The 13,571-nt window shown below is 54.6% G+C and overlaps 4 protein-coding genes and 2 non-coding genes across 6 annotated transcripts, besides 3 other annotated features; 4 read left to right on the forward strand and 2 right to left on the reverse strand.

Moving 5' to 3' along the window:
* Positions 1–70: 70 nt before the first annotated feature.
* Positions 71–3,111: a sequence feature (repetitive element).
* Positions 87–2,504, forward strand: CYME_CMP316T. Its single transcript, XR_002461537.1, has one exon. It is a non-coding gene; the product is annotated as a hypothetical transcript (transcript).
* A 369-nt stretch (positions 3,112–3,480) lies between the features above and the next one.
* Positions 3,481–4,674, forward strand: CYME_CMP318C (sphingolipid delta 4 desaturase protein DES-1; the record flags this gene model as incomplete). Its single annotated transcript, XM_005537889.1, has 1 exon — positions 3,481–4,674. The coding sequence occupies one exon, from the start codon at positions 3,481–3,483 to the stop codon at positions 4,672–4,674; it is 1,194 nt and encodes a 397-aa protein (XP_005537946.1).
* Positions 4,675–5,135: 461 nt separating this feature from the next.
* Positions 5,136–5,662: a sequence feature (possible transcribed region).
* A 390-nt stretch (positions 5,663–6,052) lies between these two features.
* On the forward strand, positions 6,053–7,501 carry CYME_CMP320C (hypothetical protein; the record flags this gene model as incomplete). The annotated part of the gene is made up of 1 exon (XM_005537890.1): positions 6,053–7,501. One exon carries the CDS (start codon positions 6,053–6,055, stop codon positions 7,499–7,501), a length of 1,449 nt encoding a protein of 482 aa, XP_005537947.1.
* A 232-nt stretch (positions 7,502–7,733) lies between these two features.
* Positions 7,734–8,909, reverse strand: CYME_CMP321C (similar to anaphase-promoting complex subunit 10; the record flags this gene model as incomplete). Its single annotated transcript, XM_005537891.1, has 1 exon — positions 7,734–8,909. The coding sequence occupies one exon, from the start codon at positions 8,907–8,909 to the stop codon at positions 7,734–7,736; it is 1,176 nt and encodes a 391-aa protein (XP_005537948.1).
* Positions 8,910–9,595: 686 nt separating this feature from the next.
* Positions 9,596–9,705, reverse strand: CYME_CMP322R. Its single transcript has 2 exons — positions 9,692–9,705; positions 9,596–9,653 (listed from the first exon to the last, which is right to left on the reverse strand). It is a non-coding gene; the product is annotated as a tRNA-Lys (tRNA).
* Positions 9,706–11,792: 2,087 nt separating this feature from the next.
* CYME_CMP323C (hypothetical protein, conserved) lies at positions 11,793–12,827 on the forward strand (the record flags this gene model as incomplete). The annotated part of the gene is made up of 1 exon (XM_005537892.1): positions 11,793–12,827. The coding sequence occupies one exon, from the start codon at positions 11,793–11,795 to the stop codon at positions 12,825–12,827; it is 1,035 nt and encodes a 344-aa protein (XP_005537949.1).
* Positions 12,828–13,290: 463 nt separating this feature from the next.
* Positions 13,291–13,571: part of a sequence feature (possible transcribed region) that runs on past the window's edge.

The raw sequence follows: 13,571 nt of genomic DNA on the forward strand, positions 1-13,571 counted from the left end.
CATCAATGCATACCCGCCCGCAGACGCCTTGCCGTTGTTATCGAGTGGCCACCTACTACGACTACGACTACGACTGGGTTTACCTTCTCGTTACATAATGCAACCCTCAGAGGCTGCCTGATAAAATTGGTTAGCGTCAGCAGTGCGGGCCTCTTTTCGAGGACCGCACATCCCCTGATACTGATTGTGGCGTGAAAGTCTCGGTTCACGAACTCGATGCGTTTCTTGCTATCACTGGTTGTACTTACTAATGCAAGTGGCCCTCGAGGTTTCGCCCCCCGTTCCATTTGCTCTTGTGTCACCGCTCTGTGCTTTTCTATATCCTCAGGGGTCCGCTGGCGCTTTCCCATCTCGACCCTCTGAAGTCTACACCCGAGCTCACGGTGCATCCAGGACGTTCGGAACTCATCTATCGGCATTGTGGAAAAACGGTGCGTGCGTTCCGTGTATGCTCGTGTCGACGGCGCTGGTGCGCTCGCTTTTGTGGACGCCCTGCTCCGTACGCTACTACAAGCTTCTGACTCTTGTCTTCCTTGAGAGCGCTGAACTCATTGAAGTTGTTGAATGCACACGGCTTCCCCTGGTGCATTTTCGTACGCTGACGAACACAACGGGGCGGCTTGGTGTGCTCGTTCCACAGCTCCTCGTCATGAGCAGCGCGAATTCTCGTGAATGAAAGGAAAGCTTGAAAGTGCGCTCCTCGGCTCGTCACGCTGCTGATCGCTTCCTGGGGGCACGTTCACTCATGAGCCCCACTTCTGACTTTTTTCCTCGCATTCATTATTCCCGATTCTCGGTAGTATCTCGCTCCTGAGAACTTTGAAAGACACATGTCTTTCTGACATAAGTTGCCGTCGATACCATCCTTCGCACACTTCGGAGCAACGATGGTCATGATATTCGTGTTGCCGGGCTCAAGGCCGGAGACATTTTCATTCTCCTGCAATTCCTGCGTCTCAGGGTGCGCCCTATTGGTTTCTTTGTGCATCGCCGAGGGCGCAGCCGACGACACAATGGGACGATCCACCTGCAACCGCCGATACTGGACACATATGGATACCCCATCGGTTTCGATCAATCCAGTGAATAGCTGTTGTTTGCTCGCTTTGAGACGTTTGAAATCGAAGATACTCTTCCAGTACGTCTCCCGGTTTTCACCGGAGAATTCCTCCCTGCTAACATCGAACTCCGGACAGATCTCCTTCATGATACCGTGAAGGATTCTGGAGCCGATACTCACAAAATGTGACTTGATGTTGCATATAGGAACCACGTTGAAGCGCTTGCCCATTAGGAAAGCCTTCCGTCTCTCCCACTCTTCATTGTTTTCCTCACTCAGTTTCATCTCCGCCTTGCGTTCGAGTTCTCGGTCCAAAAACACGAAAGATCGCAGGATGAGGCGATGGTATCCTTCCTCATCTTTTTCAACTCTGATATACTTTCTGCTGGACTCGCCAGCCCCAGGACTGCACAGTGCTCTTGTATAGCCGCACGGGTTACAGAAGCTTCTTTCGTTCTCCTGCGTGACGCTTTCTTGTCGACAAATTCGATCTCCTGCTCATCCCGGGAATCGTTCGTAATGGCATCGATGATGGCCCACATCCCTGTGCGAGACAGGCCCGGGCGCATTGCAAAGACGGAGCGTATCATGAAGCGCTTGAGGTTTATGTTCATACGATTCTTCAGGTTTGTGAGATACTTTATTGCCCTGTCTTCGTACATGCGCCAGTGTCCCCTGTATCGAGTAACGTTGAAGCGGTAGTTGGCGAAGCTTTCGTGGAGGGCGTGCTCCCGCTCATTCCTCGTCGGCGTTTCCCCTGTGCAAACCGCCAGGTGGCGGATGAAGGTCTTGTTGAAAAATTCTTCCCGACACTCGAATGGTTCAATTTGCGTCACGTCGTGAAACATCTACGTCACCAATTTCATTACTCCTGAAAAAGCCTTCATAATACTCATGGCGTACGACTCGACACGGTTTCTGATGGCCTTTTGCAACTTTTGCTCGTACGGATCCTTGATAAATCGAAGAGGACAGGCTTTCACCACCGTCTCGCCGTAGTGTAGCCTTTCGTGTAGCTTTTGGCTCCCGGCCTCCTGCCTCTGATTCTTCGTCCTGTTCCCCTGGACTCGGCACCGTTTTTCGTTTACTTCCGGCAGCCGGCGCCACTGCGCCTCCAGGATCTTCCACTTCCTTTTCCATAACTTTCCTTTTTCATTTTTCATTCGAAAAAGAACACACTTTGAACGCTTCTCCGACAAACAGCGAAAAGCACTTGAATATACTTACTTGAGGGCTGAAACACAATTGAACTGAAAAACTATTCTTTGCGATGCCTTCAACGCAAATACAACTTGTACTCTACAGCTAGATCATATAGATCAGGCTCGCGTTTCCCTTCAACGGCGAGGTGCGCGTCGTATCTCGTGCCTGCCACATCTCCCAGGTGCGAGTATCGAGTACACTACGTAGAACAAAGAACAGAGACTAATCACTTACTAGCAACGAAATTACGATTTCTTTTCCCCTCTACGGTATACGTAAAAATGGAGGACAGGTTTCCGTATTTTCGAAGCTTTACCTTATGGGTGAAATTTCCCGCGAGCCGGAAGAGTCTCCCAGACTTGTGCTTCATGCCGCCAAGTGGCAGGTGCTTGATTGAGATCCGAGCAACTTGTGCTCAACGCAGTTTCTTCTGGGACTTGGAGCGGGCATGCTGCGTCTGGGCGTCGCCTGGCCCTAGTGGACCCCTAGTACATCGCTTCGCGCTGCCGCTTTTCGTGGGTCTGTCTGCGCAGCTTGCAGGCGCTCAGAATAATTAAGAGCCTCAACTACGTCTCACCTGAAGCATTCCTCGAGCCGACGCCCTCAGTGGTATGGCAAAGCTGTTCTGTCTCTGTGCAGCATCTGGTTCAGCGGTGTGAGCGCTACGGCGGGTGCTCACGGCAGGTAATCAGCGATCAATAGCACGTGCGAAACGACCAGTATTTCCTTGAGGAAGTACGGGTAATGGAACTTGGAGGTATGGTGCATCATGGTACACAATTACGTGAATCTTCATACCCACCCCGAAATCTGGGATCCAATGTCAATGTAAACGTTTTGTCATCGAAGAAAACATCGACGCACCACACCATCAGGAAACCTGCACGCACGCATTCCAGTGCAGATCGCCGAAAGCGACGCGATCACGAAACGACAGTGGCCGAAGCCTGGATCGCGCTGCCACCGCAGAGGCGCACGGAGAGCCTGCCACGTGTCCATCGTGTTTGATCATGCAAACGCGCCGCGATGCTTCGTTGCGCGGCGGGTGCGCTTCCAGGGCGGACACCGCCCACTGTGATCGCCGCCTAGTGAGGGCGGCGCTGACGTTGACGCGCAACGCGTTTGAGAAATGAGGTTCTTTTGTCGGTGCACGGCACGCGAGCGCTGGTGAACGGTCAACCGAACGCTGTGCACGCCCTGTTGCCGTTATTTTCCCTATGAACTCGTCTCGAGTATTCGAGGAGAACGTGACTCTCGAGAAACAGGTTGGCATCTGGTCGCGTCTAGGGCTGTCCACGGAGAACGCTGAGCTTGCGGCCTCAAAGCAAATTCGGCGGAAACACCCGCACGGCAGTCGACGGGCCCGGCTCCTTCGTGAGCACCCCGAGGTCTCCAAGCTCTATGGTACCAACAAAAAGTCTGCGTTATACGTCGTTCTGCTTGTTGCGCTGCAGCTTGGCGTGGCTGTGTTGCTTGGCACAAGTGGCCGCACCTCCTGGGTCAGCGCAGCGGTGCTCGCGTATGTTTTTGGCGCTGTGGTGGACCACGCTCAGTGGGTGCTCATTCACGACGCGACACATAACCTCATTTTAGAGTCAGTTGTGCTCAATCGTCTAGTACTTTGTATAGCGAATACGATTCACGTGCTTCCCTCGGGGATGATGTTCCGATACTATCATATTCTGCACCATATCGAGCTCAACCGTGTGCAGCGGGACCCCGATGTGCCCGCCGCGTGGGAGGCGCGCCTCGTAGGCAACTCGAGCTGGCGCAAGGCTCTGTGGCTGGCGCTGTTTTTCGTTTTCCAGAGTTTGCGTCTGGTTTCTTACAGCCACCGCATACCGAACATGCGCGAGTACGTCTGGTTTGGCATCAACACAGTGGTGAACTTGGTAGCCATGGTTGGCGTTTGGCTTCTAGGCGGTTGGATCAGTATTTTTTACTTGACCCTGTCCAGCATCTTCAGTGTTGGGTTACATCCGTTAGGCGCTCGTTGGATTCAAGAGCACTATCCGACGCTACCGTTCCAGAGCACCTACTCGTACTACGGTTGGGCGAACAGGGTCGCGTTCAACATTGGTTTCCACAACGAGCATCACGATCTGCCGAGTGTGCCCTGGAACAAGCTGCCAAAGTTGAAGAAAATGGCTCCTGAGTTTTACGATACCTTGTTCGCCTATCGCTCGTACCGCCAGCTCTTGAAAGAGTTTATTCTGGATCCTCGATGGTCATTGCTGCGACGATGGGAGGCGGACCTGGCCGCTGCACAGAAAGAGCGTCTCGAGCAGGACGCGGGCGACGCTGGCAAGGAACCCGCGACGGTACCCCCGTCAACTGAAGAGTGCGAGTGCGCCGCCGACGCGCCAGCCAAGCCGCCCGTTGACGACTGGACAGACATGGCTTTACGGTGAGATGATTACATTAGGGATGCTTGACGACAAGTGGCCGCAGAAACACTGTACGATAAAAGACGACACCTTTCGAGGTGAGGCAAGCGCTCCTGCTGCGCATTTCGCGTACGGCTGACCGACGCAGCGATACTGCAGAAGCGCTATCCCGGCGGTCGCGCATGGCACATCGCCTCGTTGCGCAGCACGACACGCCGACAACGTGCCGAAGTGGTCAGGCCCGAGTGCGGTTCACCCCAGAGGATCGTGCGCGTTGAGGAGCTCTGGGATGCGTCATTAGAAGCAAAACGCCGTGCGTTCGCATGAACTCAGTGGTCCACGGGTCGAGAGCCCGCTCCAGTGCAGTTCATTGTCTACTGTAAACGGCGTTGTGGCAGATTTGATTCCGTGACAGAGCAACCCAGTATGCAGAGCGAACGAGCTCGGTACCAAGAAACCCCTACATGGCAAATGTAGAAACTGCAACCATCATCATCGTCATTTAAAAAAACGTCCGTTATATTATGGGCCCGAATACCTGAACAAGACACATCCCGCGTCATCCAGTTCCCTATCGGCGACGTGCGCGCATCTGCAGAGATTATCCCGGAGTTTGGAAATCAGCCGCCAGCCAGCGCAAAAAACCACCCCGAGTCGATGCCTCGATAGACACCGCCAATCGGTTCTGTTTCTGAACACCGACAACGATCGTGTCGGTGACCGCTTCTACAGCCTCACCTCAAGCGCTGGCCAGCACGCGTGGCACCCGACCGCTCGCTCTATCGATCTTGCTCGTATTTCTCGATGAAAACGTGCGCTGGTATCTGAGACACGTAAAAGCGTCAGCGAAGCGCCAGATATTTCTTCACCAGTGTCTGCAAACACTTGCGCAGCTCCGCCAGACCCGGATAGACGCAGTTTTTCGGTTCAGCAAGATTCCAGCGTAACCGCAAGCAAGCAAGCAAGCAAGCAAGCAAGCAACCAGACACCAGAGGCGCATCAATGAGTCCATTGTTCAAGTGATCGAATCAGTGTTTCGCTTTGGATGAGCGATCTGGGGTCTCTTTGCAACGTGCGAGCAACCGAGGAGCGTGTCTGTTATGTCTCATCTGCGCGTTAGGATAGCCATCGCGCATGCTGACAATACGCTGTGATGCCATTCGATGGACCGGGGGGGGGGGGGGGGTGCACAACCCGCGCACCATCGCGATCACATCGTCTTCGAACGATTTGGGATATATATGTACATTGCTATTCAATACGAATCGACCGTTGCAACCTCCCGCGCGCAGACTCGAATCGCCACTGCCGATCCCGGGGGGCTAGAACCGAACACCGCCTCCTCCGGCTGGTCGTCGACGTCGGCGTGCACGACAAGGCGTTTAAAGCGTCACCTGAAGCTATGTTTTCGTCAGGGGAGCGCTTCTTCGGTTCCGTGCAACGGAAACTTCGATATAGTGATGCGAGTTCTTCGGAAACATCGGAGGCGCAACAGGGCGGCGAATCGCCGACACTATCGTGCATTCTTCGAGAGCACACAGCTGAGCTGCGAAAGGCGCAGACGAAACGCCTCGGAGTGCGCCAGCGAGCAGCTGCCCGGCCGGCACTGCGTGATACAACAAACACAGTGAAGACGGTTTCTGGTGAAGCGGGGGTTGCGGCGACGTCGGCAGCGCCCGAAACGGGACCGGGGGTCGAGGAAACCAAAAACCCGGTTGCGCCAGCGCCTTGGGTCCAAAAGCACTCGCCAGCTGCAAGAGCGCCGAGCCCCACGCGCGATACCCTTACAGCAGAACGGCAACGTGTAGGTTCTCAGGGAAACAGTGCTCGTGGAGTGCCAGCGCGCACTTCGGCTGACACAGCTGTTGCACGGAAGCCAGCGCGCTGCCGAAACGAGTTGCGTGTTCAACCAGAGAACGAGTCCTCTGCTCCTGTCGCTGGTGCTGCACAAAACCAGAACGCCCAGCTGGTACTCGAGCTTGCCAAGCGAGATGCTTTGATCGCGTCGTTGCAACGAAGGTGTGCGCAACTTGAAATGGACCTCGCCGACGATCGGCAAATGGAGCAACTGCTCGATGGTTATCGCGAAAAGCTGGATACAGCTGCTGAAGAGAATCGCACTCTAGAGGAGGCCCTCAGAATAGAACGTCAAAATCAGCAAGCACTCCAGGAAAAACTTGCATCCTATAAAGAGCGGCTCGCAGCATGGCCAGAAAAGCTCCGAGCCGAAACGCGGGCCCTCGAGGCAACCCACGAATATCAGTCAAAGGAAGCGCGATTGCGCATACAGCGACTCGAAGCGGAGAAGCACCAACTGCAGGATGAGTTGCAACAAAGCTGGGACACCGTCGCGAGTTTGCGAGCCGAGCTTGCGAGCGTGCGGGAAGAGAACGCGGAGGCCGTGCGCGAGGAGACCCAGCGCATGCGCCGCGACTACGAGCAGAAGCTTCTACAAGCGCTCAAGGAGCTCGAAGAGCAGTTCGATGCATATCGACAGGAAGCAACCGAGGCGCTCGGTCGGTGGCAGCGTCGATGTATCGAGATGGAACGGGAGCATTGCGAAATGTCGGAGCTTCTTCGCCACTATCGACAGAAAAGTGAAGCGTTGACTCGCTCCCGGGACGCGCTCGAGCGGCAATTGCAGGACCAGATAACATTCGCCGCAACCACTATAGAGAGCAAAGAGGCTGTCATCGGACAACTCGATTCTGAAATAGAGGCTCTGCAGAACCGGATTGGCGAACTACAGGCTCAGATCGATGACCTGGAACTTGGAGATACTCCAGCTGGGAGCGACGAGCTCGCTATCTGTGCCGCATCGGCGCCACGTCGTACGACCTTGACCCGGTAGGTGCCTGCACGTTACCGTTGCAGAACGCGACGCGCTCTCTCTGGACGCTTCTTCTCAGCGCCGTCATTGCATGCTCAGCGCAGCCGCCCCGGGGTCGATGAATCTCAGGCACATGTGCATCTCGTTCCGACTTTCGGCTATGGATGGCACCCGGAGAGCCGGCGTACACCATGGTAAACGCGCTGCTAGCCGGTTTCTTCTCGCGCACGAGCGCCAGCCAAGAATTGCCATGCTATCGGAGAACTGCGTAACATCCGAAAACTTTCGATGTAAAGAACAGACCTTGCTCCGAACTCGGACGCAAGTCGCTGCCTTGCTCGCGTGGTCCGACAATCATAATCTGTCGAATATGCGAGTCTCGCCCGTTCTGATGGTTTCCATATATGACGATCTGAAGATGAAAAACCTCCAACGCGGACTCTAGTGGAGGCTTTCGCATCATCGTGCGACTCAGTTCACTGGTGTTCATCGAGTTCTCTGTTCGCGAATGAGGAAGGGTGCTGTCCCTGCGGTCTAGGTCAACAGATGTATGCATGGGCTCGTCAGGTGGAGGCATTTCGAAACTGTCCTCCGTACGGAGTCTAGGTTCGACGCGCGCGTCCACCGCGGTCACCAGCTGCATCGCTGGGCTCGCTGCTGGCGATGTCGACACAACCAGTCCGGATTCATCGAATTCCAGGACAGCGGCCGGCGGTGGCAGTGGAATCGTGATCCATCCGCGTGGCTCATGAAGCTGGCAAAAAACGGTTTCGCGAAGGTCGTGGAAATCGGTGCCTGTCCAGACGCCGATTCGATTCGGTGTATAGCTCTCGTCCAATTGATAGTTCAGAAACATCCGTATTTGCGAGACTTTGGTTTTCTGACGAAATTGAATTGAGATCTTATGCGGCTGCGCACCATCGGTCTGGAAAAAGGTCTGCACATTGCCGTCACGCATCAGCTCGATGCCGTTCCCTTGTTTCGCAGATGAAACAGACCAAACCGCCTCGTCGCCAAGCTCTCGCAGCGCCTCAAGCTGCGTCTCGCTCTTATCGCTTTCGTTTGTAAGGCGCCGCAGTAGTTGGGGGATGCGGCGATCCCACAGCAGGTCCGGGTATCGCTGCTGGAGTACGCGCGGAAGGCCGAGTCGACCGGGGCGGGTCGGTGGCGAGGCTATCGATGTTTCGCGCCGTCGTTCTGTGTGCGGCGGCATGGAGCATCCGCTGGGACTCGAATCAGGTGTAGACACCAGCGATGCAGGCAGCGTTCCGTGAACAGGCCTCGAGCGGCTGCCAGCAAGCCGATCGATGCCTCCGCTCGCTGGCGTCGTCTCTGGTGCCGGGAATAGCAGTCTTCGCCGGCCACGTGGCGGAGGTTCCTCAGCACGGGTTCCCTCAAAGAACTCGCGAGAGGGCCTCAGGCGTTCCATAAACGTTTCTAAGTAGCTATGGAGGGAAGTTTCGCTACCGAAGTGTGCCCTGGTCGTGCTGGTATTGGCTCCGATGAGCGTCTCTGCCGCGGGGTGTGTGTGAGCGGGATCGACTCGCACACAGCGTCGTTGCCGCCAGATCGTCGGGGCGCGATCGCGCACCGACGTCCGCAACGCACGGCGCGATGGGGTTGCTTCGTCGGGCGCCACGATGCTCGCGGCAACCTCTGGCGTCGTGCTTTCGCGGGTGCTTGTGCTCCATGCTGAGCTGCTCTGTGTTGATGGATGAGCCAGGAGGTCGAGCGGCGATACCCAGCAATGCGAGCGCGCGCGCTGGTAGCAGCTTGGGGTCGGCGTTGAGCTCTGATGCGCAGGGCGCTGCAGGGCTTCACTGCGGCAGCGTGCGTGCTTCTGCGATTGCTTGGACACACTGGGGTGATCAGTGCGTGTTTTGGGCTTGTGTGCTAGAACCAGATATTACCACGACGTTGGATTCTGAGATTCGGACTATATGGCATAGGAGCGCTCGTGTGGGTTTTGTATCGGATGGGATTTGACGTCACGGGAATTTTACGGATGTCTCGTGGTCAACGGGTGCGCGAATAGACAAGTCTATGGTGCTGGAAGCGGGCATGGCGTGAAGATATTCAAAAAATGGACGGAACTGGAAAAAGATTTGATTTGGAATCGAACCCACGGCCATTGGATTAAAAGTCCAATGCTCTACCGCTGAGCTACGTTGGCTGCGCACGGCGCGTCGAATGCTCAATTCGCGGTGCGATCGCCAACGGTGGGGAATTCGCAGCAATGTACATTGTTCAAAATTGATATATATAGACATGGTTTGAAGCGTGCAGAGAATCGCGGCAACGTGTTGACGCTGGTGCGTGCACGGCACTCGCATCAGATTCCAGTGGAACGTTGAACTGCTCGTTCTGTTCCTGAATCTCTTTTTTTTGTATATTTAGTCTTTATTTTCAATGCGCAGCAATAAAGGCTTACGGATTCACGGGTAATTTTTGGGTGCTCGGTTTTCGTTTTTGCGTAGCTCATTCGAATCTCACGTCGATGGCCTGCGTTGCGTCACTGGAATCCAGCGCATTCGCGACGCCCTCAAGCGGCGGTTCCGCGCCTAACACATATCATCACCATCATCATCCAGTTCCTATGGGTAAGCTTGGACGCTTCTGATTTGCTTATGTGTAGCATGCGCACATCATGTATGCTGCATGTTTTCCATCATTCTGTTTCATGGCGACTCGTAGGTGCAGTAACTCGCATCGCTAATTTGATGGGATATAAACGCGACGTCGTTTCTTGATGACTTGTTCACAAGCTCAAGTCGGAGGTCCACTAAAGTCGTCACATAAAATAAACGTTTTTCAAAGAAACAAAGTCTCCGCTCTCTACCGCCATCGGCCAAACGTTATTCGTGAGCACCTTGATGCCCTTTGAGTTATGCTCTGAGAGACTCGTATCCCTTCCATTCGGACGAAAGAGGCTCTTGCATTGGGAACTGAGTCATCGCAGCGATCGCTTCTCGTGGGGAATGCGTCATCGCTTTGCAGGACGGGGCACGAGACGGATCGAAATTGCTCGGACGCTGCTCCATTTTAGATTTCGCTTCAAGTACTTGCTCCATCATAGGCAATATCGCTTTTCAGAAATCCTCCATGGAATGGGACAGCGTTCGTTTGGACGCGCAACGCAAAGCGTACTCGTCAATGGGATCGCCGAGAACAAGCCCGCGACCAAAGGGTACGGCACCGATCGTGGAAACGGAGGAACAGCACCGCGGCCAGCCTTGTGTACCCGTCAACAGCACGCATCGGTCGAGGAAGCAAGTCTTCACGTGCATCAGAGCGGTGCTCGGATGACGAGAAGAAAGGATTGTAGCCGACGTCTGAGAACATCTGATCGCAGCCAAGTGGCACCGATGCGAGCGGCGCATGACGGCTGTATTCAAAGAATATGAAACTGGCGAGCGGAGTGCAGATTGCAACCACAGTCTGTGCATGAAATGCTTGAACAGTTGTCGAAAGCAGCAATACCTGGAGTGGAACGCTGATATCAGCATCATTCGGCTGTAGGCAACGAAGTTGAAGGGCATGGGGAGCCCCGCGTATTTAAAGTCTGAAACCTGGACGACGAAAAGGTACAAGTGGCACGAAAATCTCGCAAAAGAAATCCATGGAGGAACAGTGGGGCATTTCGCGTTTGTTCGCTTTTTGATCGTACGTAAGTGTGGAAACCCAACCGCCTTGCCGACAACTACGTAGTCGCGATACGCCGTCAACTGTAAACGGGCCAACGGTATTGAAACGGAGTCTGCTGATAACGAGTACCGCAGCCGTCCTCAACACGCTCAGACGCTCCCAGGACTGACCCGAGAGGCGCCCCAGCGATGCCGCGCTCAGGGTTTGTAGTGCCGAACATCGCACGGGCGCCGAACAAGCCTTTACCAGTTTAGACGATTTTCGCCACTGTATGTCCATTCGATGAATTTTCACAACATCTCTGACCTGATATAAGCCTCCAAATAAAACAACTCGACACTAGTGGCGACAACGGATGGCACCAACTAACCATATCCTCTATATGGACTGGAGCTCAGCAAAGTTATCGCTCCGAAATACACCTCTCCAATAGCTAAGATAAAGCATTTCTACCTAGCCTATAGCATTCCCCAACGAGTACGTGTCCTACTGGTGTCCGAAGAGCTCCCAAATACCTGGCTTCGTACTAGATGCTCTGGCTTCTGCTTCGGATTCGCAGACTCGCCGATCGTTGCCGAGCCTGTGGGGCCTCCGGTCGATGCCATCGAAAAGAAATTTCGATTCGCTTCCTCGGTAGCGTATTGCCACTTTTCGAGAAACGCTTTGCATGGCGCTCGCTGGACAGGGAGACCCTCGCTGGATTGTGCAAGATCTTGGGAAGCAGGGTAAAAATGTCGGCAACTGGCACTGGACTGAGCGAGATATCAGTGTTTGGGCGATGGAGCGACTGCGTTCTCTGCTTCAGGAGGATCCGATCGGTGAACTGCGACTCGCAGACGACACTGTTCAGGTGCAAGTCACGGGCTCTCCAAGCGTGCACGGGGACTGTGCCCTTTACAACCGCAAGGGCAAACTGCGAAGCGTGTATGACTTGAAAGTTCAGGCGGACTGGGAGGCACGATCTCTGGCGACGAACGCAGTTTGCGGGAAAGGCACGATCGAGGCGGAGCTCTTCGACACCGACCCTGACGTCACGATAACCCCAACAGGTACGTGGGAACACAGCGCTCAACTGGTTTCATTTTTAACGCTCGACGGGAAGTCTTGGTTGCACCGGGTTCTCGAGCGCTTCCAGGCTGAGGCGCTGCAACTAGGGACCGGAGACACCGGGTCGACAGTTGCTGGCCAGTCGCAGGCAGCTGAGGCGGTGAAAAATGCAAACAAAGACCACGCAGGGAATACCGCTGCGACGTCGGGTGTGCAGCAGCCGGAGCAAAGCACGCAATCCACGTGGACAAGCCTTCACATGGAGGAACGCTTTAGGGCACCGCCCAGCGTGGTCTTTCGAGCACTCACCGCTGTGGAGGAGCTGCAGCGAATCACGCAAGCGCCTGCAACCAGCGATACGACAAGCTCAAACGGAACATTCTCTCTTTACGCCGGTCAGGTTCATGGTAGCTATACGAAATTGCAGGAGCCAGAGCTTATCGAGCAACGATGGCGTATGGCCGACTGGGTGCCTCGCGATCACTACTCTCGGGTGCAAATGCGTCTCAAAGCCGTCTCCGACGATGAGACGCTCCTTGTCTTGCAACAAGATCAGATACCCGAGGAATATCTCGAACGGACCCAAGTTGGCTGGAGAGAACGTATCTTTGCGCAGCTGCGCCTGATGTACAATCTCGGTAGTGCCTATGTGTAGCGCTGGGCGTCGGTTACGGCCTCGTATGAGCGTCCGCATCGTTGATTCCACCGAGTGACTGCAACAGAAGGTTTCGCTGAGGCACTGTGCTACTTGGTGCTCCACGAAATCAGTTTGCTGGGCGCATAGACTGGGAATGCCGCGCTTATTCGGGAAACATATCCTGACTTGTCTTCACGGTGCGGCGGAGAGCCTTTTGCACAGAGTCCTCGTAACCGGTCTTGAGTTTTTGGAGCGAGCGCCTCTAGAGACGATGTCTAACGCCGAGGGCGCGCATCCCCGGGCACCGTTTCATGGCAAAGTGCTTCATCTCATATGAAGTGCAGCGCTTTGAGCATTGATGTCCAAGAGGATACGCGTTCAGCGATTGGAGCGCGACACAGATCGAAGCCGCTTCCCCGCTGAGCCGCGTCGAGGAGCCAGCACAAGCGCAAACCAGTACGCACCTATAGAAACGCGGACATTTAGGACAAAGCAGTGTTCTTGATGGGTCTTTTCTCACTCCAGGGAGAAGGCGTCGCTTGCAAACTACCGATCATCGCTTGCGTTCCTCTGCTAGAGCAGTTATACCGTTGCAGCCTCATGGAAAAGGGCCTTGCTTTATACTAGTCACGTTATGAAAAAACGAAACAAGATCCACGCAGTAATCGCAGGATTCAATCCGATGGTACGGAACATATTGGCCTTTGCGTTTCTCGAGCCATAAAGACGCTTGGTGCTCAGCGGAGATTCCATTTTCATGAC

The sequence above is a fragment of the Cyanidioschyzon merolae genome, chromosome 16, assembly GCF_000091205.1.
Source record: "Cyanidioschyzon merolae strain 10D DNA, chromosome 16, complete genome".
NCBI classification, from domain to species: Eukaryota; Rhodophyta; class Bangiophyceae; order Cyanidiales; family Cyanidiaceae; genus Cyanidioschyzon; species Cyanidioschyzon merolae.